The sequence below is a fragment of the Rhopalosiphum maidis genome, chromosome 3 (assembly GCF_003676215.2).
Source record: "Rhopalosiphum maidis isolate BTI-1 chromosome 3, ASM367621v3, whole genome shotgun sequence".
Classification (NCBI taxonomy): Eukaryota; Metazoa; Arthropoda; class Insecta; order Hemiptera; family Aphididae; genus Rhopalosiphum; species Rhopalosiphum maidis.
This window is the reverse complement of record NC_040879.1, coordinates 4,602,627-4,630,023: the sequence shown is the minus strand read 5'-3', so window position 1 is coordinate 4,630,023 and position 27,397 is coordinate 4,602,627. Positions and strand designations below refer to the sequence as shown.

At 27.7% G+C, this 27,397-nt stretch overlaps 2 protein-coding genes across 2 annotated transcripts; both read left to right on the top strand.

The window, feature by feature from the left end:
- The first annotated feature begins 15,908 nt into the window (after positions 1-15,908).
- Positions 15,909-17,861, top strand: LOC113560058. The gene is made up of 3 exons (XM_028188625.1): positions 15,909-16,025; positions 17,388-17,580; positions 17,713-17,861. Exons 1-3 carry the CDS (start codon positions 15,909-15,911, stop codon positions 17,859-17,861), a joined length of 459 nt encoding a protein of 152 aa, XP_028044426.1.
- Positions 17,862-21,632: 3,771 nt separating this feature from the next.
- Positions 21,633-22,245, top strand: LOC113559927. Its single transcript, XM_026965711.1, has 2 exons — positions 21,633-22,090; positions 22,149-22,245. Exons 1-2 carry the CDS (start codon positions 21,669-21,671, stop codon positions 22,243-22,245), a joined length of 519 nt encoding a protein of 172 aa, XP_026821512.1. The 5' UTR covers positions 21,633-21,668.
- Positions 22,246-27,397: the final 5,152 nt, after the last annotated feature.

The following is a 27,397-nucleotide window of genomic DNA, read 5'->3' as shown; positions in this document are numbered from 1 at the left end:
ACAGAATCATGCCTCTCAATCCAGCGAGTTATGCAGTGACTAGTCAGCTGATACCCTAAATGTTTTTTTAAAATAAAATTTCTTTTAGCTGAAACATTGAAAAACTTTATTATTTCTTGTATAGTTCCAATAGCGTTTCTTACACTTTGAATCTTATTTGATCTAGATAAATTATTATTCAATGAATGATTTAAACACGGACATATTAAAGCATTCTTGGCAGATTTTTGTATAGTAATTGCTGCTCCACATATTGTCGACATATTAACACTGCAACCATCACAACCGATTCCTACACATAATTTTAAATCTAGTCCCACACTTTTCAACTTTTTTACAACTGTTGAACCAAGTATTTCTCCTGTAATAGTTGGTTCAGACTGTTGTAAATCTAATGTGTTACTTTCATTATCTGTATCAAAATCAAGAGCATCTGCACTATAATTGTCCTTATGAAGATCAACAAAACCAATAAAATTTTCTCTGACTGTATTTTCATAAATATATCTAATTGATATACTAAGTTGGGATATGTGAGATACATCAGTTGTTTCATCAAATAAAACACAGTAATATTTTGCCTTATGTATTCTATTTAATAAAATAGAAAGAACTTCATTACCACAATGATTTATTAACTCATTTGTTGATGTTTTACTAATATAAGTAGCATTATTTTTAGCTGTCATTAAATGATTTTCCAAAACTTTATCCCCACTATCTATTCGGAATCTTAGTAATGAACGAAAATTTCCTTCAGTTGCAACAGGACTATTATTTGTATTAAGTAATGAACCATCATCACGATGGCCTCTTATAGGTATATTCTGTTGTCCATGTAAAATTAAAGTTTTTATGATTGGAACAAGTCTTTCTCTATTTTCAATAGCCTGTTGTTTACGTGAAATTTCAACCTGATTCCGAATATCATAAGATGGATTTTTATATACTTGAATAAATGATTCACTTTTAACTATTGCCAACTTATGATACTGAGTTTGAGAATGTCAGTCTAAGTCTCCATGTTTTCCTAATAAATTAGCAAATTTTATAAGGGGTTCTGTCACCAATTTTTTAACAGATATTGTTTTTTGACCACCTACTAGAATATCATTAGTAAAAATGGCGCAATTTTTGCAAAAAAGTCCTTTTTTCACATCGGAATAAACTAACCAAGAATAATTAGATAAATGCTGATGATTAGGACGTCGCTTTTCTTCTCTATTGCGTTTGTTATGTACAGAAAAAGGAAATATATAATGTTTTGGAGGGACCCAGTGGTTTTTAAGAATCATAAATTTAGTAAAATCATTAATAGAATATATGTGGTCTATATAGTTACCAATATCATAACTTTCCGATGAAGTAGTAGTATCATTATTATCATTAATAATACGTTGCGATTCTATTGAGCTCGTCGAAGCAGAAGTCAATAAACTTTTATAGAACGACAAACTTGGAGTTAAAGTATCCACTTCTTCTGTTGATGTGACACTTTCATGGGTTTCATGCAACTTAATTTTTTTTTTTTTTTATAACAAATTTGTCCATTATAGGTTTAGAAATATACCGTTAATATTATATAATATATTATTATACCGTTAATATAACCATTAAGAAATAATTTAACATAAATATAGGTAACCACGACATAGAACAGCTAGTTCAATACTGAAACTATTTTTTGTACACTTGTACACAATACGAAGAAAATCAGATATTGTTGTTGTATAATTTAAATTGTAATCTGATGAATAGTGAAATATTATATGTATAGATATCTATTTCAATTATTACGATAACGGGGACTGTGCCATACGTCGGGGCCCGAAAATAATCTGAATGGAATATTTATTTTTAGATATAATTCAAATACTTATCAAGATAATATTAATAATAATATATAAACACTACACATGTAGAAACTAGAAATAACCTCAAACCGCCATCTGGCGATTTGGGATATAAAAATACGTCTCATTATTATTTATTAAAAAGTACGTCATTATGCTTACACACAATAATTGCATAAAAACATTTTGCAATTTTTAAATTGTATTTAAATTTAAACTATTGTATTTTTAAATGTAATTTTTCAACTAAATAAAAGCCGAGGGGGTGGCGCAGGATCCGCCCCTGTTCTGAATCAGATGCCATTACTTCAACTATAATATCACCTTCACCATCATTATCATTCATTATGCATTGTTTTTTTGGAATAATATAAAATTAATGAGAGGCAAATTGTTACAATTCAAGTCATACAGAATCGCTATTAACATTGGATAACTTTGTTACAGTTATCAATATATCCATTGGATATACTTCAAGCTTTTCAATGTATTCGTACATTTTTGGATCTAACCAACTACAATCTTTTAATATATTTTCATTTGGAATAAATCGTTCTTCAATACTATTTAATATCTTATCAAGAATTGCAAAAGAAATAATTCTAAATCGCTGGAAAGGATTGATATTTTCTACATCGTCTACATTAACTGCCCAGATAATTTTTTTTTTTTGAGAAACGTTTATTTTGAAAATCTTCCTGAACTTCTATATCAAGTTCGCTTTCAAAAAAAATTTTTTGCTGAATCAATATTTACTAATTTACTATAATTCAATTTAAATAACAAAATAATCATTGACTAATGACTATTCTATAATTTAAAGCATTTAATTTATATTATTTTATTGAAATTAAATAATTACCGTGAGATAAAACTGGTAATTTGTGGAATATTACTAATTTCAATATAGTTTATATATTATATTCTGAAGTTTCCATATTAAAACCTGCATTATCTAGACTACCATGATTAAAATTGGACTAAGTACCATCGTTAACCCCTACAAAAACATTATATAATTTAATACAAATAATTATTAAAAAAAAAACTTTAATTAAGGGCAAAAAGTTGGGATTTATAAGTATACTTAACTATACTATACCTTTATCAATAATCTGGATATTAATTTAAAATTAGTATACTATTACCTAGTTTTTAAAGTAGTACAATTTGATTTTTATTGTCATTATAACTAATTTCATTGTTGGTTTTTGTGTTTCTTTATTTAATAAACACTATTATGGTCAAAAAAGTTATTTATATTAAAGCAAATTGATTAGGGTGGTTTATTAAAGGAAATTTCACTTGTATTGAATTAATATAATTTTACATAAAAAAAATGCAATATTACCAGAAGTGGAAGAAGTGGAACTAGCATTTAAAGTAATTATTGTTTCATTATTTGCTCTTCTATCTTCAAAATTAATTTCATTAATATATTATATAATATATTATAATGCAACAAATAATAATAAATGAAAATTACATTAAATTAAATTTAACTATAATAAATTATAAATAAAATAAATTTAAATAAGTAAATTAGAAGAAAAAGGAAGTTTTCATTCTTTACTGTTTATAACTTATATTAATTCTGAATTAATAAATTAAATATTATTATACTCATACATAATAGTATATAACAAATTTAGAAATTAAATATCTTAATTTTTTAAAAGTAATAACTATACTTAACTTTTTATAAATACCTACTGCTACTACTACAAAAAATATGTTCATATACCTTATACATTTATTTTAGCTAAATAAATATTTACTAATTTACTATAATTAAATTGAAATAACAATATAATCATTGACTAATGAAATTTATGTTATATAATTTAAGTCTCCCCAGAATATTTACCCACGAGCCATTACTGCTGTACTTGGGCCTATTTTCTTTATTAAATATAAATGGATTGCCTAACATGTTGATGCCAATATAGTATGCTTTGCCGATGATACTGTTGTTCTTGTAAACTAAAAAAATATTGATAAATTATATACGAAAGCAGACCAAGTCTTCGATACAATAAATTCGTGGTTTAATAACAATTTCTAGAATTAAACCTAACAAAATCTAAATGTAATATCTTTAATATTGAGAATACAATGTCTAATGTTGAAAGGAAATTATGTTTACATAGCACATTTTGTCATATTAGCAAATATATTAACTGTGATAAAACTGTGATTTAAATATCAAAAAAGTTGACTCAATCAAATATTTTTGACTATTGATTATTTTTCAGCTAAAATGGTTGACACATATTAATTATATTATTCAACTTAACCGTGAATTCTTTTTTGTATTTAATGATTTGCTATTGCTATCCATATTTAATAAACAACAATTGAGAGTTATATATATATAATATATATCTTTTGTGCAATCTGTTATTACATATGGGATAGAGATAGGGGAGGCACTTACAATGTCCATTTAAACAAAGTTAAAGTTATCATGAATAAGATTATTAAATTTATTTTAAGTTTGCCTAATTTACAAATACTGAATTTTTGTATAAAGAATCATAATGTACTCAGTTTTGATAAATTGTTTGACAAATGTACCCTACTATTAGCTTTTAAGTATAAAAAATATTTTACAAATTGTTGTCATAAATATTGTAATGATATACACATTATAATATATCATTAAAATAAATACATTTAGATTTAAGTAAACTAATTCAATACATAGACCATAATTATAACATTAAGCACTTATCGCTTCACGCCGATGATGGGGACATGCCGCAATCACTGTTTGATTTTACTCAAAGGCGGCATCTCACTATCATCGTCTATTTAAGCATACAACACACACACAACGACGCTCAGTCGCTCGCTCCATAGCTTACACTGTTATTATACTCTTTTTTTTCATATGTTCTTTCAAAAATAAAAATAAATTAAATTAATCACAATATCGTTGACAATTTTTGGTATATCTCCTCTACCTTTTCACTTCCTGGTCAAAATCTAATCAGCATCGGTAAAGGCTCACAGATTCCGCAAAAACGTAAGTGATACTCATTATCCGGAAATATATTATATCCTTAAGGAAAAACTCTCATACTCACCCTCGACAAAATACCACGTCAAGTAGGTAATTTCATGTAATGAAATATGTTGAAACAAATAATTATATAATTAAATATCATACAAATATATTAAATATTCTAGCTTAAAACTTAAAGATCTTATACTCTTCAAATCATTATATTATTTACACTTTCTATCATCATTTATCCACTCACCTCATGTTTAACTCATTACAAAGTGGCGCCCAACACAAGTTCAGATTTTATAATCTGAGAGTTTTGTCTTTAAAAAAAAAAAAAGAAAAAAAAGAGGACTATATTAATATAAAATACAATCAATATCAAAATATTTTTTTTTTTAATTAATCGACTACAGCCAATTAAAAGAGCTACTCTAATAAATGGTTGGTCAGACAAAGATAAAACATTATACATTGCAGCATTTCTGGAAGGACCTGCATTAACTTTTTTTGATAATATACAATACGATATTAATGATATAAAATGGACGGACCTTGAAAATGATTTACGTAAAGAGTTTGAACCAATTGCTCAAACCGAAATGATTAGGCTAATATTAGAAAAAAGGAAACAATTAGAAGACGAATCTACAGTGTAATACATTAATGAGGCAGAATCCCTATGTAGGACAATAGATAAAAAAATGCCACAAAAATAAATTGTTCGTAACATTATGAAAGCTAATATTGCTAGGCACATAGGTATTATGGGAAACAAAAATTTAGTTGAGTTAAAAGAAAACGTGAAAAAATACGAAATGATAGAATTTATGATCACAGGTCAAATAGCACAAACTACTTCAGAAATTAGTACCGATATAATACAAAACAAATTAAATCAAATTAATAACCCAACCATAGAAGAAAATAAAATAAGTAATGAAATTAATGAAATAAAACAAATCATTCAAAAATCAATTAATTTTAAATTTTCAAACAAAAGATGTGATATATGTGGTTTAAATAATTATAACACTAATAATTGCTTTATAAATAGAACTCATTACAATATAAATTGCCAACTATGTGACACAACAGGCCACACAGCACTAAATTGTAAAAAAATAAATGAAAACAAAAAAACAATGTTCGATATGCAATTTAAAAAATCACGAGACTAAGGACTGTTTTTACAAAGATGGAAATATTATTACATGTCAATTATGTAAAAGAATAGGTCATACAGCAAAAAAATGCTTCAAACTAAATATCGATTCAAAAAACTTAAATTGAGGTTAAACTGTAGGGCTGATGACGAATCATCTTTTAAATCAGCCAAACGTACAAATGAAAATAATATATTAAAAATTTCTAATTATCCGAACACTCTACATATATTTGCACATTTAAATCAAAAAGAAATTCCAATTGTTATAGATACCGGAGCAAATATATGCTGCATTAAAAACAATATTTTACAAAACGATCAAATAATTTTAAATCAAACTATCAATTTAGTAGGGCCTGATAATCAACCTCTTATCGTTCTTGGCTCTACACACATTGAAATAACTATGCAAAATCATGCATTTCATATTTTAACATATATAGTTAAAGACCTTTCAAGCACATTAATATTAGGAAACAATTTTTTAACCAAACATAACGCGCATATAAACTATAGAGACAAGATATGACTTTGAATGACAATATTATAACAAAGTTATACTTTGCCAATATAAATATAAATAACATAAATGAGATACACCCACAAAATATTAAAGAAATTACCAAAAATATTTTAGATATCCCACAAGAGTATGCTATTGCTCATTGCATTTCGCTGATCTGAAAATAAATAAAGGATTAGCAACAGAAATTTGTAAAAAATACGGTAGATTTTCTGAAATATTTTCTAATTTAACTATAAATGTCGGTGACGCAATACCCATAATAACCAACAATAGATTAATTTTATATCTTATTACTAAGCAACATTACTATCAAAAACCTCAATATAATGATATACAGAAAGCAATAAGTAATTTAATCATGGAATTATACAAATTAAAACATTATAAACTAGCGATACCGAAATTGGCCGCGGATCTTGATAAATGTAATTGGTCTGACATTAAACAACTTTTATGCTCCGAATTTTCAAATACTAATATTGAACTAATTATCTGTAATTATGATAATAATAACCCTCATTTAACAAACAAATATAATACACATCATATAGAAAAAAACGTATCTAATATCAACGATAATATTAATGATAAAAACGAAAACCTAATAGAAATTAAATCAAATAACGAACAAACAAAAACCACATTCCATGATTACAAACCAGAGGAAAATGTTCCAAGTGACGGTAATTGTGGCATATATGCCATCTGTACAGCATTAAATGATAACAAAACAAATAACATTACGACCATAGCTGATTTATTAGACCTATTAAACTTATCTACGCTCCCTAATTACTGGTGGTCTGATGACGAATTAGCCTCAATAGCAAATTATTATAATCATGATACATATATATGTACAATGACACAAATAAAACGGGTATAATCTACGGATCAAAAGAAAAAGAAAGGCAACCTATAATGTTATATTATGTAAATAACTCGCATTGGATACCAGGAACAAAAACAAGAAAATCATCGAATAAAATACCCAAAGACTATATTCACATTGAAAAGATATTACCCCTTAAAACCATTATAGATAGATTTCATTCAAATCATAACAACACTAATATAGTTCAAAACAATTTAAACACACATATTTATGATAATTTAACCAATTTAAATAAAAATGATTCATATACAATAAACATTATCAGTAACATACAAGGAAAAAAATAACCGATAATAAAGGCACACCGTTTTCAATATCACCAAATTTAAATATAACACAACATAACCAAGTTATACAATTACTAACAGAATACAAACATTTACCACAGACGCATCTAAAATAAAACCAGCCAATATAACACCATGTGCAATAAAAATGAAAACCAATTATAGTGAACCAAAATTCAACGCACCTCATAGAGTGTCACCACAGCAAAGGGAAGAACTAAAAAAACAAATTGACAAACTTTTAGTCGCAGGAATAGTAAAGCCAATAATATCTAAATTTGCAGCCCCTGCCTTTCTAGTAAAAAAGAAAGACAGGATCTTATCGTTTAGTAGTTTCATATAAGGAATTAAATGATAGAGTAGAATGTGACCAATATCCGATCCTTCGAACAACAGATTTGTTAAGGGTATTATAAAGTTCACAATTTTTTTCTAGTCTCGACCTCAATAATGGTTTTTTTCAAATTTCTATCAAAGAAGAAGATCAATTTAAACTCGTATTCACGACCGCATTAGGTTTAATGACATTCGCTAGATAACCACAAAGTTTCAAAAATAGTAGTGCCATATTTCAGAGGAAGCTTAACAAAGCTTTTTCAAATTTACTTTATAAATCACTCATAATTTACATGGATGACCTAGCATCATATGGCAAAACTTTCGATCATGTATTAATTAATTTACGAGAAACTTTCAAAATCATTGACAAAAATAATTTTTCACTTAAGAAAAAAATGACACATTTTGTGTAGATATAATAAAAGCATTAAATAATATAGAAGTACCTACAAACATTCAAAGAAAATCTAGGCAATTCATAAAAGAAAACGATTTACTATTCTATAAACGATTTACCCCACCCAAAAGATATACTTTAATCTTAGTAATACAAAAATCCTTAATAACAGAAATACTGAAATTATATCACGAATCACCAACTGGTGGACATACGGGTATATCTCGAACCATACACAAAATTCAAAACAAATATTATTGGCCTACATTAAACAAAGATACTATTAATTTCGTAAAATCATGCCACAGTTGTCAAATAAATAAAAGATTAAGTGGTAAACCAATAGGCCAATTAAACCCAATACCACTTTCTGAGAGACCTTTGGACAGGCTAACGTTTGATTATTTAGGACCATTAACTACGAGTAACAATAAAAAATATATATTGGTAGCTGCATGTAACAATACAAAATATATATTTACTAAAGCCGTACAATCAGCTACAGCTCAATCAACAGTAAATTTCATTATCCAAATTATATCTCAATGGGACTGCTTAGACAGCTCTCGTCAGACAGGAGAACTCGTTTCAAAAATAAGTTGATATCAGACGTATGTAATAATTTAGGCATTAAACAAGTATCATCAACAGCTTACTCTCCCCAAATACAAGGGTTTGTAGAAAAAATTAATGACGTTCTTTGTAATTCAATAAAAAATTATATCGATGATGACAATCAATCTAGATGGTCATACTACCTACAATACATAACTTTAAGCTATAATGCTACTTCCCAAACTAGTACCAAGTACAGCCCTTTTTATATGATGCATGGTTTTGAACCTTACATTCCTACAGACAACAAAATAATCTCGGACAACCTACCTTATGACATAAAAAAATCATTAATAGAACTAAACAAAATAAGAGACAAAATTCCAATAAAAAATATACAAAAAAAACAAAAAATGTACCATGACAAATCCCATCAAATCGTTACTTTCAAACCAGGAGACTCAGTACTAATCAAATTTCCATTTAATAAATTAGGTAAATCTCCAAAACTCGCTTCCAGATATAAAGGCCCATTTAAAATAGTTAACAAAATAAATGACCTAAATTACAAAGTTCAATTAAATCTAAACAATAAATTAACTGATGACATAATCCATGTCAGACGTATGAAACCATACGATAGAGATAAAAATAAAAATATATACATTTATATACACTTATACACATATAAGTATGTATGTTTATAAATGTTTATATATCATATATATTATGCATGCTTATGTTAGTTATATATTTACACACTAATCATAATTGTAAATAAATCACTAATTTTATAACACATTAATTATTATAATTTACTTTATTAACACATTATATTATTTAATTACACATATCATATTTGATTTTATCTATAAAATATATACTTCATTGCAATAAACATGTAAAGAAGTAAATTCACTACATTATTACATAATTGTATAGTTATTACTTCTTCATTCATATATTATATAATCATAGTTAATTTAAATCATATTTTAATAAAAACCACTATAACTATAACTGTTACCATTATGACCGATGTACGTATAACATAAAACAAACAATAATAAACTATGCAACCATTTAACAAATGCGCTGATATAGAACATATTGTACCATATATTTATTCGTAATTGTATAGAATGTAAATCTAACATATGATCATATTATTATTTTTTTTTTATTATGTTAATACATAGCTGTATCAAGATGTATTTAACACCAATAATCACCTTCACACTGCTTCAACAGACCCTCGGATTCATTGCATATGACTGTGGTGCACCTAAAATAAACATTACAGCTTTCAATAGTCTCAAAGTAGATTTCTGTGATATTCCAACTACAATCAACATTCAACCTATTCAAAGAATTCAATTATTACAAAAAACAGATACTTACTCAATTCCATATAAATCATGCTCAATCATAACAAACTATCTCATATCACGATGCTCAATACTGGAAGATGCACAGATGGTAGAGAATGGTTTCTTTACAGAAATATTAGAAATCAGCAGTTCACGCTGCTCAGAAATACACCTAAGACTAACTTTTCATCTTCCACTTGGTGGAGTGATAACAGGTCTAAAAATTAACGAAACCAAACTTTTTTCCACCAAAATAGCGGGATTCGTTGATAGGCACGGAAATTGCAAAGGTACCACATTCACATCGGAAAAAGGTACATGGCAAGACGTTATTGTACAAGCAAACTTCAAAATCACAATTACCACAGGTATGGCAATAGTCAACAATAAAGAAAACTCTCTCATACTCCCAACTGGTACTTATTTAAACTATCGGATCAATACGGTATAGATGCATACAAGGTGAAATAATATGGGATCTCAACACTTATGACTGCGATACCCATGACTTTATAATTTTATATGATGGACCAGCATCCATTGTTACATCGATCAATAACAAAAATCAACATACATATCTAGTCGAATCCGATAAAATAGTTTTTGCCTTAAGAGACATAAAACAAACATATGCATGTCACATACCAGTAATTCAAACAACATTCTCAATTAAATATATTAACAGATCCACTATTTTTCAACCATTTTAAATCAAAAAATATTTCCCCGCAAAATATAGATTTAATGGCATATATTAACACTAAATTAGTTTATATAGAAAACCGTTTCAAATCATCAGTTACAACTTTATATACAGACTTATTACAGAAACAATGTGAATTAGAGAGAAAAATATTGATACAAAAATTAAGTTTAGCAACATACAGCCTTTCTGAATTTGCTTACATAATGGGCGAAGGTCCAGGTTTCACGGCTATTAAGGCCAGGGAAATAATATATTTAATAAAATGTAAAGCAGTCGAAGTTGAAATACAATACAAAAATACATGCTATAATGAACTACCAGTAATATATAATAACCAATCATACTTTATGGCTCCCAAAACTAGAACTTTACAAAAATATGGAACGGAAATTGATTGTAACCACCTTCCACCATCTGCGTTTTACATCGACGGAGATTGGTTCACTATTTCATCAAAAGTAAACGAAATAAAAACACCTCAAACCCTAAAACCGTCAACAGAATGGACTTGGACTTGTAAAAGCCCTGAACACCTAATGATAGCTGGAATTTACACATATCACACTATGAAAGCTTTTCAACAATACCTAGTACTCAGGAAATAGAAGCATCACAAAAAAATCTGGCAAGACAAACCATGGGCTTACCAATCATGGATCAGAGATTAAAATTAGATACTTTAATCGATGAAAACACCATAAACAGACTAGTAGACAACAAACTAAAAAATATGTGGGGCTGGTTCGCGATTTTTGGAGAATTTATCTCTGGCATTCTTGGAATATTTTTTATATGGTGAATAATTTTAACATGCATCAACACCAGCTTAAACATATCTTTATTATATCAGATCTTTGGATGGAGCATAAAACTAGTAGCTGAAATTTTTAGTAGTATTACGCATTATATAATGAACAGCGTGCACCAAAAAGAACAACAAAAACACGAAGAAGAGCTACATTCATTATTGATTCTCGACCAAAATAAAACTCAAAATACACAGACACTCAATGCAATTCTCTGAAGCCGTAATTGTTTGATCACCCTGAAATTTAAACAAATATATACTTAATTAAATAAATATACTTATTAAGTTTTGAATAGAAGTACCACTGAACTAGGCTGGATTTAATTTTTTATTCTCTTTATTATTTATTAATGACACTTGCATTTATTTAACTGCTGTCCTCAGTTTTTTTGTTATTTTAATATGAAATTTATTTAAAAAATAATTGTACATAATATTACCCTACTTTTTCTTCGTAAATGCGTTATGTCTATGTTTGTCTACTGTTATCAACAATGGTAAATGATATACGGCATAATGATGTCATGGACAGTGAGACATTTTTCCTGCTATGATCCATTCGTCCCTATTTAGCATAATATAAAGGGTTTTATCATAGATAATAACAACTATGCTCTATGGTTTTATTCGGTTACCATCAGATCACATACTTTTATTGTCTTGTCTAAGGGTTACTAATCTTATGTTCAATATATAGTAAAGATAGCGAGTAATATGCTGGCAAAAAAAACTACACAATATATTTTTTAAAAGATTAATTAAAAAAACTACTTAAAAGCCATAAAAAGAAAAATCAGAATAAACATAATCAAAAAATATCATTATTTATTCATAACTATTGCCAAAGAAGTTAGTCGGGTTAAAATTTGGATCTTTGTCTTTGTCGCTTCTTCATTATTATAATTGGTTTCACTTTTTGAAGAATATTTCAATTAATCAATATTTATTATTAATTATTCATTAATATTATTATATTGTAATTTTTATTAATGTCTACTATCAAAAAGTTCAGTTACTTATAATCATACATTATATTATCACGAGAATCAGGACTCCAATTATTACGTTTAGATTCTTTAATATTTTTTTTTGGTTTTAATTTGTTGCTACTCTTTGACTTCAAATTTGACTCATATGCAGAAAATAAGTTTGATGTATCTTGAGCTGCTAAAGCTTTTTTTTCTTGCTGCTACATAGTTATCTATAAAAGTAAAAATGAAATAGAATTATTATATTATGAACATATTTTATGATTTATTTTAATAAATTAAAGTAAGTATTGTTAAAATAAATATTTCATACCTACCCACATCTTTACATAATTTTCGAGCAGGCACATGGGTAAAATCAAGTTAGGTTAGGTAACTTTGTACAATTTATTGTCTACATTTAAACCATTTTCAGTCAATGTCTTAGCTTCTTCAATAAACTTATTTTAAAAAATGTTACTATTTGCAGGCTTTTCTTGGCCACAATAAATTCCAACAGGACATTCATTCTCACTATTAGAGCGTAAATAAGCCAATATAGGCCAAAATTGTTTAGGATTACTTTTAAACAATGGCAACCCATCAACACCTATCACAATATTAATATTACTTCCATCACTTAAAAATTTTGTAATATTTTGTAATAAAGAAACCATTTGTAATCCCAAAGTGATAATATGTGCCTGGTTCAAAAATATGTAAACAAGAATGATCTATAACTGGTATAGTATGAATTGATGTTTTTGAATCTTTTGGTAGCGAATTGAAGCATTTATGACTTTTAAGTATATATAATAAACCATTAAGTGCAATTAAAAGAATATTAAACTCAACTGCCAATTTTAAATTTGATAATTTATCAAAATTAGTACAAAATTAATTTGAGGAACTATCCCAGTTTGACTCCAAATTACTAGATGGACTTAAACTAAAATTTAAGTGTAAATTAGAATTACTATTACTATTTAGGGGTTCTACATAATTTACATTTAAATGATCAGCTAATAATTCAGGCAAAAGTTCACCGATATGAGAAGTATTTAAATTGAAACTAAGTTCTGGGATTATATCAAACAATGAAGAAGTATCAGAACTAATAATAAAATTATTTTCAACTTCTTCCTGAATTCGTCTTCTTGTAGTTCTACTACTCAAATTCGATGTTTTTTCAAATGACTTTCTTCTGAAATTTAAATTTAAATAAGTAAATTAAGTAAATAGGAAATTAATTGTTGAATAAGTTAAATATTTATATTAAAAGGGACGTTATATAGGTATATTTTAGTAAAAAAAATGTATACTTATCAATATTGAAATATACTTAATTTTACTCTAATAATGTTTATAAAATGTCCTTTAAATATAAATGATGTTTAAGAATATTTCTATTAAATTAATCCATGTTAAATAAAAATACCGTACTTACCGTTGTCGTCATGTTTCAACGTTATCATTATTTATTTATGGACAATTCGATATCGGTGGTCTTGGTTTTATATAGACTAGATATATCTTAGTTCATGCTCTATGGTTTATTTGTTTATAATCAATAATTGTGTATTTTACGATTGTCATCACTTATTTCCTTCTTTTCAAAAAATTTTTAAATTATTCAAAATGAAAAGGAATAGTGGTATCCTGAATTTTTTTTAAAAAAAACAAATCGTTAAATCTGTTTCTACAAGTGAGTTAACTGACACAAGCCAGAATAAAGTGTCAGCAAGTAAGCTCAACAATGATAATACATGTAACAACCAAGTTTATGATTTCGATTGTACGCAACAGTAAGTACTAATGATCCAAAGGTAAGAATACATAGGTAACAATATTAATCAATATATTGAATATTATATGCTAATGGCTATCATGGTTTTTATTGAATGCACCAATTTACATTTTTTTGCTTACACAGCAATATAGATTAAATAGCAACAGAATGTATAATACTCACAATATCGCTTTTTTTATAAACCATAGTTTGCTGGATGATGAAAGAAAAATAGTAAGACATTTTTACAATCATAATATACACATATCATTAATTAAGAATATCTTGATTATTTGTATTGTGTGTACTGTGTAGGTGTTAACAAGTTAGTGGACACCACCAGATAACTTCAACTTTCCATTATTAGAAATTAATAAAAAAAAGAGGTCTTACATTTCAATGCTAATGGCTTAAAACCTTTACTTGGCTTTACTATTTTAAAAAACTTAACGGCGCCTTCTGCAAATGTTGTGTTGCTTTTGCTTCTTATAGTGGGGTTGGCTCACAGAAACTTGGTAATTTTGTTGTAAGACCCTTTCAAAATTGGAAGAAACCTAAAGAAGTATACTTTATAATTTATAAAAATAATTGATAAGTGATTACTAATTTAAAAAACCAATTTTAGATTTTATCCAATCATAACGGGTTAGAATATTATAAAACGTCTATTCTAAAAGCAGATCATTTTTAAATTTTTTACTAAAAAACTAATCAACAATCATTGATCAGTTAGATAATGATAATTGATAGGTATGCAATATACTTTTTTACTTATACTTACATATTATCATATATTTATAAATATTATTATACTTTATATATTTTAAATATAGTAAATCTACATTTTTTTTCTCTAAAATTTAGGGTAAAACAAACAAATCTTAATAGATTAAAATTGACACCAATTATTGAATGTATTTTACTTTGAGGAAGGCAAGAAATAACTCTTCATGGGCACAGAGACTCTGGACCAATACATTTTGAAGGTTAATAATTTAAATCTAGTGTGTTTGACATTATTTTTGTGTTAGTCTTTTTAGTTACTATTTTGTTTTTTATTTAGGTGAATCTGGTGGTGATGATAAATATACAAATGAGAGTAATTTTCGTGTCATTCTAAAATTTAAAAGACCATTTAAGTTCAATTCCCGGTACAAGTATATAAGTCTAAACATTCAAAATGAAATAATTAATATCAATGGAAACTTAATAGTTAATACTTGGGAAAATAGTAAAAATGGTAAATTCTGCTGAATATTTTTCGGTGTTGGCAGACGAAACAACAGATGTTTCACTAAAAGAACAACTTACATTATGTGTTCGATACGTTAATGGTTCAGGAGACAGTGTAAAAGTACATAAAAGTTTTTTGAAATATATAGAAATATATAGTTTAACAGGGAAAGATGTAGCGTCTGCAATTCTTGAAGGTACTATTACGATAATCTAATATTAACATACAATTGAATGTAATTGTTATTATTTTTTATATAAACTCTTGTGGTATTGATTGTACTAAAATGTGTGGCCAAGGCTATGATGGAGCAGCAAATATGTCAGGAAAATTTAAAAGAGATTAAACTGTGATAAAAAAATGTATATCTAAGAGCCATATTTGTTCATTGTGCCTATTCATTAAATTTAGCAGTTTTATCAGCATGTGAAGTTCAATCCGTTAGAAAGTGTATGGGTATAGTGTTTTAAATAAAATGTTACCTGGCGTATAATTTAGGCAAAATAGATACATTACTATAGCGTTATTATGATAAAAGTTGGTATTATATCCAACTATTTAAATTTTTTTGATACATTTTAGATTCATTATTAATAATTTTATATAAAAGAATAAAAACTGAAATAATAACAATAAGTACTTACTTTTAGTTTCTGTAGATATGTTTGAAAAAAATGTTGGTGTTCTGCGTCCACTTGTGTTCACAATACAACTGATGGTTTTTAAAAAAATTAATTCCTTATTATATAGTACTAAATTTTCCATCTCTTTAAAATCTTATAATCGATTGTGTTAATAGAAAGTATACTATTTTGTATGATATTCACATTTACACGAAGAGTCGGAGGTTATTATTGTTAAATATATTAAATAGGTAAAAAAAAAACCCTAGGTTTGAAGTATAGTAACGAGGTCATGGTCGTATAATGAACTTCAGACTACTTGAGACCAGGAGAGATCACATATATAAGAAAGCCTTTTGATATAGCATTTTCAGTCTATTTCAACGAGTCTACAGCGAGTCCATGTTTTTATACAAATAGTTTTTTATTTTTATTATATTGTAATACCTTTCAAAAAAAATAAAATAATGTTGGTCAATTCATTTAGGAGTGATTATGAAGAACCCTTTATTGTAAGCGATGTAAGTATAAAAAAATATACCTATATATTTTTATATTGTAATAGAATCAAATATTAAGTCATAATTGGTTAAGATAAATATAACGTTACTATTACTTTTTTAATGTTAAAATTATTAAACATTTTATTAAAACTGTTTATAAACTAAAAAACATTAACTAATCTCTTATTATGGTTATAGGTGGATATGATAGAAACGCAAGACAGAAAAACGGGAAAAAAACCGGGTAGTTAAAAGAGGACCTACGAGAAGAAAACCAATGTAAAAAAATCAAAAAAGTGAGTGATTTACATAACACATCAAATGAACAAAATTATAATTAAATTATTTTTTAATAGAATGTTTCTTATCGAGAAAAAATTGGAAAAATGATGAAAGATCAGAAAATTAGACTAGAAATTACAAATTCAATGAACATTCGACAAGAAGACGGGATTTTGATTGTAAAGGCAACTGCTGATGAAAAATCTACTGACTATTGGACGTTGTCACATTATAAAACGAAAAACATTGAGCATGTTGATTCCAAGGACAGATGATATATTATATTTTTTTACTATCGCTTCAAATACAACTAAATAACTATAGTATACAATAATACTATAGTTATTTATTTTTTAAGTAAGATATTATTATAAAATAATTTTTGTATGAATATTTTTTACAGATGGAAACATGTTGAATGTTCGATGAAGCTTGAAATAACCGATGAGGTAAACGACCAAACAATATCGAGTGAGCCGAATGAATTTGTCCAAACACTTTTCGACCGTATCCTGAAAGATTCGAAGAAAAAAATTACACGAATTTGATATGTATTATAAATAAACTATATGTTTATAATAGTGATGGTAGGCAATCATTAAATAAATAATAAAACTTTGTTTGCAATATATTATGTCTTGATTTTTTTATTTAAATAAAAATAAAATAATACATTTTTAGGTTAAAATAAAAAAATAATATAAAAATTATTATTAACAGTTAATATATAAGCAGTATTAATAATGATATATTTTTGTTGATACCGAAATATTTCGAAAAATTCATAATTTATAAATATATATATTTTTTTTGTTATTACAATATTATTAAATCCTGTAAAATCATGTTTGATAAAGAATTAAAATGAAATTGTAATAGCTCGTACATGAATGAAATATCATCATTTCCCTAATAGCACATAGACTTTTCCAGGAAGGTCTTGGGACTACATTTTCAGACTCTAGAGACTCTTAATAGGAAGTACCTATTTAAATCCCGGACCGATCTGGGTAAGTCTAAGACGGTCTATAGAATTCCAAATGTCCTAGTTCGGACTTTCCACAAGACTGCCTGCCAGAAACGAACTGGACCAACCATTAAATACGGACCATTATGGTCTGCATGTATCCCATTATATTCCTGAAAACAGTTAAGGTCCCAGAAACATTCTGAAAATATTATACATACATCCCAATTAGGTCTCAATGTTTCCTAAATGAGTCTTGTGAAGGGTTAATTTTAGATTGAAAAAAAGATACTGGAATACCCCTCGTGAAGTTATTTATACTCTCCTTTCAATGACTTTTCAAACAAAAATACTTCATTTAGCAAATCTAATTAAAACTAATTTTTAGTATACTTATTGAAATTGAAGTAAATTGTAAATATTTCTTTTATTGTAGTTATTATGTTATTAATAATATTATAATAACAACATTCAGTTTTACCATGCTGTGTTATAATAAAATATAAATAAAATATAAGCATTTTTATAATTGTAAATTTATATTTTCATAAAAGTAATAAATAATGTATGTTAGGTATTATGTATTAAATATCGTTTTTCATATCTTTCTTTAGCATGTTTTAACCATCCAGTAACTGCTTTATTTGTATCAACTATCGTTGAACCGGATACATTTTTCATTATAACTTCTGCAATTTAAAATACAAATTTATTTAAAAATAGAAAGTGTAATTAATTAAATTATAATTATAATAGACAATCACTGAAATAATTAACATACTCTTAATTCAACTCTTTCTAAAAATATACACTTATTTATTACTTTAAATTCAAATCAAATACAAAGTTTTAAAATAAAAAATAGAAACCAATGGAAAAACAATGAAATGAAAATGAAGTATCTATGTAACTATGTAATATAATATATACGCTACTAATATACTTCACATAGAACTCAATTACATATTTATATTCTCATACTCATAAATATATTAACATCAAATTCATTACTATCAAGTTAAATAGTATAACAACAACTAAAAACCAATATTAATCATATAATTAAAAATTAATTGATGAATCAATTTCTCAATATAAAGTATTAATAGTAATAACTAATAATAACATAATCTTAGCAATAAAAGTAATATATTTCATTAACAAATTCTACTTACGTGTTATCAATTTAAATATTGTTAATGAAATCAGAGACGTTTTTTCATTTTTTTATTTTTTCTACGTGTCGTTTGTTCAATCGTTTTACCTAGGAAAAATATGTATGCTTTTTTAGCATACATAAGTAATGTGTAACATTTTATGAACTGTCATACCATACATTTATAATATAGTGTATCAGACTTTAGTTTTGAATCTACTTCTTTTAAATAATTCAAATTATTCAATGGGAATCCTTCCAAATCAGTATTGTCGTGAAAGCTATCATCGTGTACTAAATTATTCTTTAAAATATCTTTCAGAATTTCTTCATGTTTAGATTGATTAAAAATTATTTTATTGAGTTTTGAATTAAGTTGTGGTAATGTTGAAGTATTACATTTTAAGATACAACCATGATTTACTGTAAACATAAAATTACAATTGAAAATTATATATATTTAGATACCAAAAAAATTTTTATTTTTAAAATAGATCAGTTGTATAATATTATTTAAGATACTAATCCTTACCATTAACTTCACTGTCATTTGTTAATGTCTAAGACTATTGTAGAAATTAGTTGTCTCATTGCTACATGCATTATATGTTTATGAGTAGATTCAGGTGTACTTTTAAAAAGATTTTTTTTACCACTTATAGTTGGATTGCCATTCAATATCGAAGAGTTGCCATCAAATAACTGTCTATACAATTTAATTAATATTTGATTAAATATTAGTAAGGGGTAATTTAAAAATATAATTCTTTACCATTAACTTTACTGTCTATTTCTGATGTATTTGACTGTGTTGAAGAAAATAGTTATCTCACTGCAACATTTTTTTAATGTTTTTTAGTAGATTCAGGTGTCATATCAAAAAAGCTTCTTTTTTTATTACTTTTAATTGGACTATCAATAAACATTGGAGGAGATACCATCAGATCATTGTCTATAAAATGTAATTAATAGTAAATTAAATATATAACATGTATTATATAACCCGTTTGACAAAGTAGACATACCAGCATTTTTGGTGATATTAATTTCGCTAATAGGCGAGTATAATTTTAATTGATTTAAGTACAAATTATTTTTATTATTTAGAAATGATTTTTGAGTAAATGAAGGAGAATTAGAAATATGTTTATTCTGCTAAGGCAATTTATAAACTAAAAACAGAAATGATGCATATTAAAAATTAAATTTGGATTTTTAAAACTTAAATACTTATCTTACCTTCAGTATTTTCTTCAATATATGTTCTATCAACTGACCAATCTTGTTGATTTGTAGAAGGGGAGTATAAATGTGCAATATTTTTTCTGCAAGATTCGTTATCTATAAAAATTGATAGGTACTAAATTTATAATAAAAAGTACCTAATTTGTTTATTTAGATATTTACTAGGAAATATAATTTTACGAAATTTCGAAATATCATTTCTGTACAATAAACATATGGTACAATATAACATTACATTTTTTTTCGTCGTACTTTAACCACCATCGATTAAATTTATTTCCTTGGTCACCAAAAAATATATTTTCATTAAATGGCAAAAGCTTTTGTGGCGTATTATGTGGCTGGATTGGATAAAATGAAAAGAATGTACGTATTTGATTTGTTCTTGGTTTACAAAACATACTAATTAAATTTATTTCTACTACTTCGTTAACAGCATTAATTTCTATGGAGAATAGGTCCTTAATTTTTTTAAGATGTTCAACTTCCATGCTTTGTATTTCTATTTTCTCGATGTTTTTTTTTTTTATATTTCTATCTCTTCGATATTTACTTCTTGTTGTATTTCTATTTGATAATCTTTTGCTTCGTTCTTCGTGTTTTTTATTTTTTCCATTGGAACTTCTAAATCAGTTTTGCATGCATTTCTAAAGAAGGAATTAATTTTCTGAGAAGAGTTGGCAATTGATAGAAGATCCTTTTTCTTTTTTGCTGCACGGAACTCATACCCACTCTTATTTTTTTTTTTTTTTAGAGTCCATTTTGGCTACAATACCAGTAAATATTTATTATAAAAATAAAAATAGTAAATAGTTATATTTTTTAATTAATAATTCAATATTAAATTTATATTTGTAAATAAATAAACGTGAAAACAAATTCTTATTAACCTGTACAAATACGATTATTTTAGTAAATACCTAAAAAAAACACGTTTTATTTATATTCTATGTGGACTTGGTGGGTAACCCTAGCTTGTTGAACAGGATGGATACCGCCAACCTGCCCAGTGACCATCCTTGTTATATAGCAGAGAGAAAGAAGGAGCCGGGGCTGTTTTCTGATGAGGTGGATGGGAATATAATCACTGAGTTTTGTGCATTGAGGGCAAAGTCCTACGCTTTCAACATACATGCTGGAGCGGAGGACAGAGTTGGTGGTGAAAAGATCAAGGCGAAGGGGATCAGAGCTCATGTGGTTAAGAATCACATGACTCTTGAGGATCATAGAAAGTGTTTGTTTGATGAAGCTGGAGTGGAATTATACAAGGAGAATGTATCGATACGGTCGTTTAACCACCAACTCAAAACAATAAAAACTAAAAAGTTGACATACAACAGCTATGACGATAAGAGGGTGGTGTTAGAAGATAAAATAAATACACTAGCCCATGGACATTATAGTTTAGAGTAAGTTATTACAAAATATATATATTTAAATTATTTTACTAACAATTTATTTTTACAGGGAAGATGACATATGGTCAGAACTTGAGGAAGATGGATGGAACTGGAACGAGGAAGAGAAAGATTTGATGAGACTGCTACTGCAATGTATAACCTAATTTATGCTTATATAGTTTTATTGTAAATATAAATTTTTTTCTGTTTCAGGTAGATGGAAACCCTTATATTTAATTAAAACCTTGTAAATACCGACATATAAATGTTAGCATATAAATAAATAAAAAAAAAAAAACAACGTTAAAATATTATTATGTTTATTCAATAAAATGTATACAATTTTAAAGAATTATTTATAAACCATTTCCTTATAGCAAATATTTTATAGAATGTACATTGTTTTGGATTAAATTCCATATGAAAAATACAGCAAGGTAGAGTTTCTTCATCACATATTTGATCCAAACGTGGGCATCCAAGGTCTTCGATGTTGATGAGTGTGACTTGAGGTATAAATTCCATAAGAAGTTGTTTTTTCTGTTCGCCTTTGACGTAAATGCACGTAAATTTTAATGAATTTAAGATTCTATTTAGTTCTTCATACTCTACGTCACCGTATTCTATAGCTAGTTGATGGTAATTACGCTCCAGCCACTTGTTGGTTTTTTGACTCTTATTGTCCTGCATTGAGTTTGAATGTTTAAAAATCCAGTGCTGGGTCGCCCATGTTTCTGTGTCTACTATAGACATTTCTTTAATCATGTATTTATTGTTGACGCCAAGTACACATTGCATGTCTAAGATGGCTGAAGACATTATGGTTTGTCTTTATAATAAGTTTCAATAGTATTTAGACGACTCAGAATAGCTGGTATTATGTTTTTCAATCCTTCTATACTTTCTTTGATTGATTGTAATGATACTTCACCTCTTGTCATATGCTCAGTTATTTGTATACATGTCAATTGTATCGCTTCTACTTGTTCTTCCTGAATTTGTACAGATTTATGATTTTCTTCAAGTAAATGTTCGATTTTATCTAATTTAGACGAAAACGATTTGTTCGACTGTTCGAGATTTATAATAATGCTTTTAGTATCACCCGACTGAGAACTACCAAACACGTTCATAGCTAAAGTACGACTGACACTATTTTTTAACATCACATGCATTTATCCAACTGTTATGTGTATTATCAAACCCGAGCCACTTGACAAATATTTGTTTCCCCTTCTTACGAATTATTTTTTCGATCAAATATTCGTTTGGGAAATTAGTTTTGAATATTTCCTCAGAATAAAAACAACCTGCAATAGGTTTACCCATATAATCTTGTAAATGATAAGTAATAGGTAATGTTTTATTTATTTTTATAATCTCGAATATTTCCGTAGACCAGTTTGGTAGATAACCTTTTGTAAACACGCCTTTTTGTGTACTGATACGAACGTTATCGCCGACTTTGAATTTAATTTTTGTATTATTTATTTCACGGTGTTTTATTTTAACCGACTCAGGGTTAGCATTTGCCTGCATTGGTGACATTCCTATAGTTCTATGTCGTGAATTATTGTATTCTTCAAGCAACTTCGGTAAAATAGAAATCCACTCGTGTGAACCACGTGCAGTGAACTCACTAAACATTTTTTCCTTTAAAGTTCTATTAAACCTTTCTACAATACAAGCTTTTAAAATACTGAATGTCGAATATTTGTGTATGTTATACTTGGTCATTAATGCATCAAAAGTGGTGTTATAAAATTCTTTACCGTTATCGAGTTGTAAAAGTTTTGGTGAGTCTTCAAGTAATATTTTTGACATTGCGCTAGTGATTTCTTTACCTGTTTTGGACTTTAATGGTAATGCCCAGGCTCGTTTCGTGAAACAGTCAATTACGGTCAAAATGTACTTGTAATTTTTATTTTTTTTGGAATATGGTATCATTTCAACCAAGTCAGCTTGCCATAAATCATTTTTTCCATATACGTTAACTCGACGCCTAGTGAAATTTTTCCTTGCTGGCTTGTGAAGTTCATTAGCTATTTCTCGTTTAGACATTTGGAATTCGTTCTATTAGTCCGGCCACGCGTAATTCGTCGAAAATCGATATTATTTCGTTTGAAACTCCTGTATTGCCAACTGCTTTTGACGCGATAAGTAGACGTAATCGATCGACTAGTTCATTCGGATCGTCCCAGTACACTAAGTTATTTTTCTGCAATTTCATAAACAGTTCACCACCTGAAGGAAATAATTTGCTAATAATATTAGAATATTTATTACCCGTCTTTTTAATAGTTAATCCGTTTGCGGTTAAATGTGCTGATGTTTGAATTAATACCGATTTATATATTTTCAAATCATTATCGGTATATATAAGTGGATTTTTCAAAAATAATAATTGAAAAATACCTGAGGTAGTTGGGTAACTAGTATCGTCGACGACAAGTATTTTATTTTGCAAAAATTTGACTTCTTTGTTACCCATGGTAATTTCTCCACTCGTAAGTTTTTTCGGTCCATAGATTTTATCTATATCAGAAGACTGGAACCAATTCTCAATTTGTTGTTGGTAGTTGATATCATCATTAATAGACGAAGTATCATTGTTTGATTCATTTATTGTTTCATGGTTATTAATATTTCTAGGATCCTTATTATTTTTTTTGTCTGTAAATTGTGTAGTCGATATTTTAGTTAAAGGATCAATAATAGGTTTTAATGTCTGTGTCATTAGTTGTTGAACATTATCTGATCCTGTTTTTAACGCGATATATTTTCGTTTAATGCTTTCCTTAGCTTTAACAAGCTCATCTAATACAGTAGTTTCTTTCGTCATGGTTGTATTTCAAATGATAATATTCATTTTTTTGTCGTCTTATATAACCACATATATGTCAAAACCATAACGATAACGTCCGTTATCACGTTCGCTATCTTTGCAAATAACGACAAAGGTAAACCTATCGCGGTTCCAACATGTCATACAAAAATGTTTAAATTGTATATATGACATGTCCCCAGAACAGTGCTCTTGATATATATGCTTTAAATTGGTTTCATCTTGTTTGAATAATACTATTAAATTAGCATTGTCACGTATCAACTGTTTAGGTACTTTTGAATAACTCTGAGCCAAATAAAATATATCTATTTTATTGTGGCGACCTCGAGAGAAATAGTCCCTTATTACGCTTTGGTGTTCGCCGATAACATCGTCCAAGATAAAAATTGAATTCGGTAAAACTTCCTCGGGTTGAATTACTTTATCATTTTCGAAAAAAGTAAAAATGTTGATACCATCAATACCGTCAATAATACGTTTTAATAATTTATATTTTGGTTGTTCCAACGTTTTTGAGTAAATGTAAACGTTTTCAAATCGTAACCCGTTTTCATCTACTAGTAGAAAATACATCAGATTGGTTTTTCCGCATCCCGAGCTTCCAAGTACCAATGACCTTATCGTATTTGGAAAAAGCTCTCCATGTCTTTGTTGAATTGTCTCGGGGGTATCAATATTATAAATTCGTAGTTTTTTCTCTTGCTCGATAAAACGCATTTTTTCACTATAAATATAGATGCTATGTTAGCGAGAGCGTCACACGATGTCTCATGTTCGTAAGCGAAACAACAATAAGGGTTCTGGACTTATTAACTCTGTTATAAATCATTTACCCGTGGAATTACATTTACCTGGTTATAGGTAAGTCATTATAATATATTATTATTATTAAATACTAATTAAATTATATATTTGTTATAGATTTGCTGGCCCATGGACCAAATTAAAAGAAAGATTAGCACGTGGAGAACGTGGTATAAACAGACTTGACGAGTTGGCCAGAGCTCACGATATTGCATATGACGAAAGTAATTCACTCACTGATAGACACAGAGCGGATGAAATATTAGAAAATCAGGCGTGGGAGGTGTTCAAGTCTAAAAACACCGGTATTAAGGAAAAAGCTGCGTCTTGGTTGGTCACCACAGCTATGAAGGCAAAGCGTAAGCTTGGGGCCGGATGTGGTTTTAAACAAATGGTTTCAGCGGCTAAAAAAGCAATCAAGAATAAAGTGAATGAAAAGAATATAACTAAATTAGTAAGAACTTGTCTGACAGCTGCAAAAAAATCGAGAATATTTAAGAAAAATAAGAATACTAAAACTCCAAGAATTATACCCATACCGAAAAAGGGTGGTGTTTTACCTTTAATACCTATTTTTGCTGGTTTATCAGCATTAGGTGCGCTTACCGGAGGTGTAAGCAATATAGTAAAAGTCGTGAAAGAATTAAATTCTGGTAAAAATAGTCCTATTCATTTGGGAAAAGGCTTATATCTTACACCTCATAAGGGTAGTTCTTATAAAATTGTACAAGGTAAAGGATTATACCTAGCACCATACAGGGGCGGTTCAGTTAAGTCAAAAAACTAATATCTACGTTACCCAATAGAGCGTTGTACGATTACGAGATTATAAAGTACGCTGTGTTGTTGAAAATACCTCATTTCATCGGCGTATTTTCTAGAGACAAGTTGCCTCAACGATCACATAATCAAGAGTCTGGTGTAGTTAATTTAGACATCGAAATCGGAACAGGTACTCATTGGGTGGCGTATAAGAAAATCGGAAAACAAGTTAAATATTACGACAGTTTTGGTAACTTACCCCTTCCACTGGAATTACAGAAATATTTCATCGGGTGCAATATCGAATATAATTACGATAGACATCAGAAATATAATACAACAAACTGTGGACACTTGTGCTTGCAATTTTTATCATGTATACTATAACGTTAACCGGTAACTCAAGCGAATTGTCATGTGACTTTTTTCCTCCGATAGAAGTCAGTGAAAATGCAAAAATCTGCCTATTGGGTTTTCAAACGAATAATTCTATTCCTAATGTAAACAATAAGTGTAATAAAATAGGATTCGTATACAAGAGTAAAACGAATCTTTTAATCAGCGATATATATACAATACCTATAGGCTCATATGAGTTGAAAGAAATCGAGACGGTAATAAATCGTTTATTATTATTATCTGAATCTGGGGGAACGTTTGAGTTGAAGGCAAACATTAACACATTAAAATGTGAAATGTCATGTAACATAACTGTAGATTTTTCCGTGACTAATAGTATTGGACAGCTGATGGGGTTCAAAAATCGAATATATGATGGTAATATCAATCACGAATCAGATACGTTGGTCAATATTACCAAAACAAACTGTATATATATCGATTCAAACCTAGTTATGGGTTCATTCAACAACGGCAAGCAGTGCCATACAATACACGAGTTT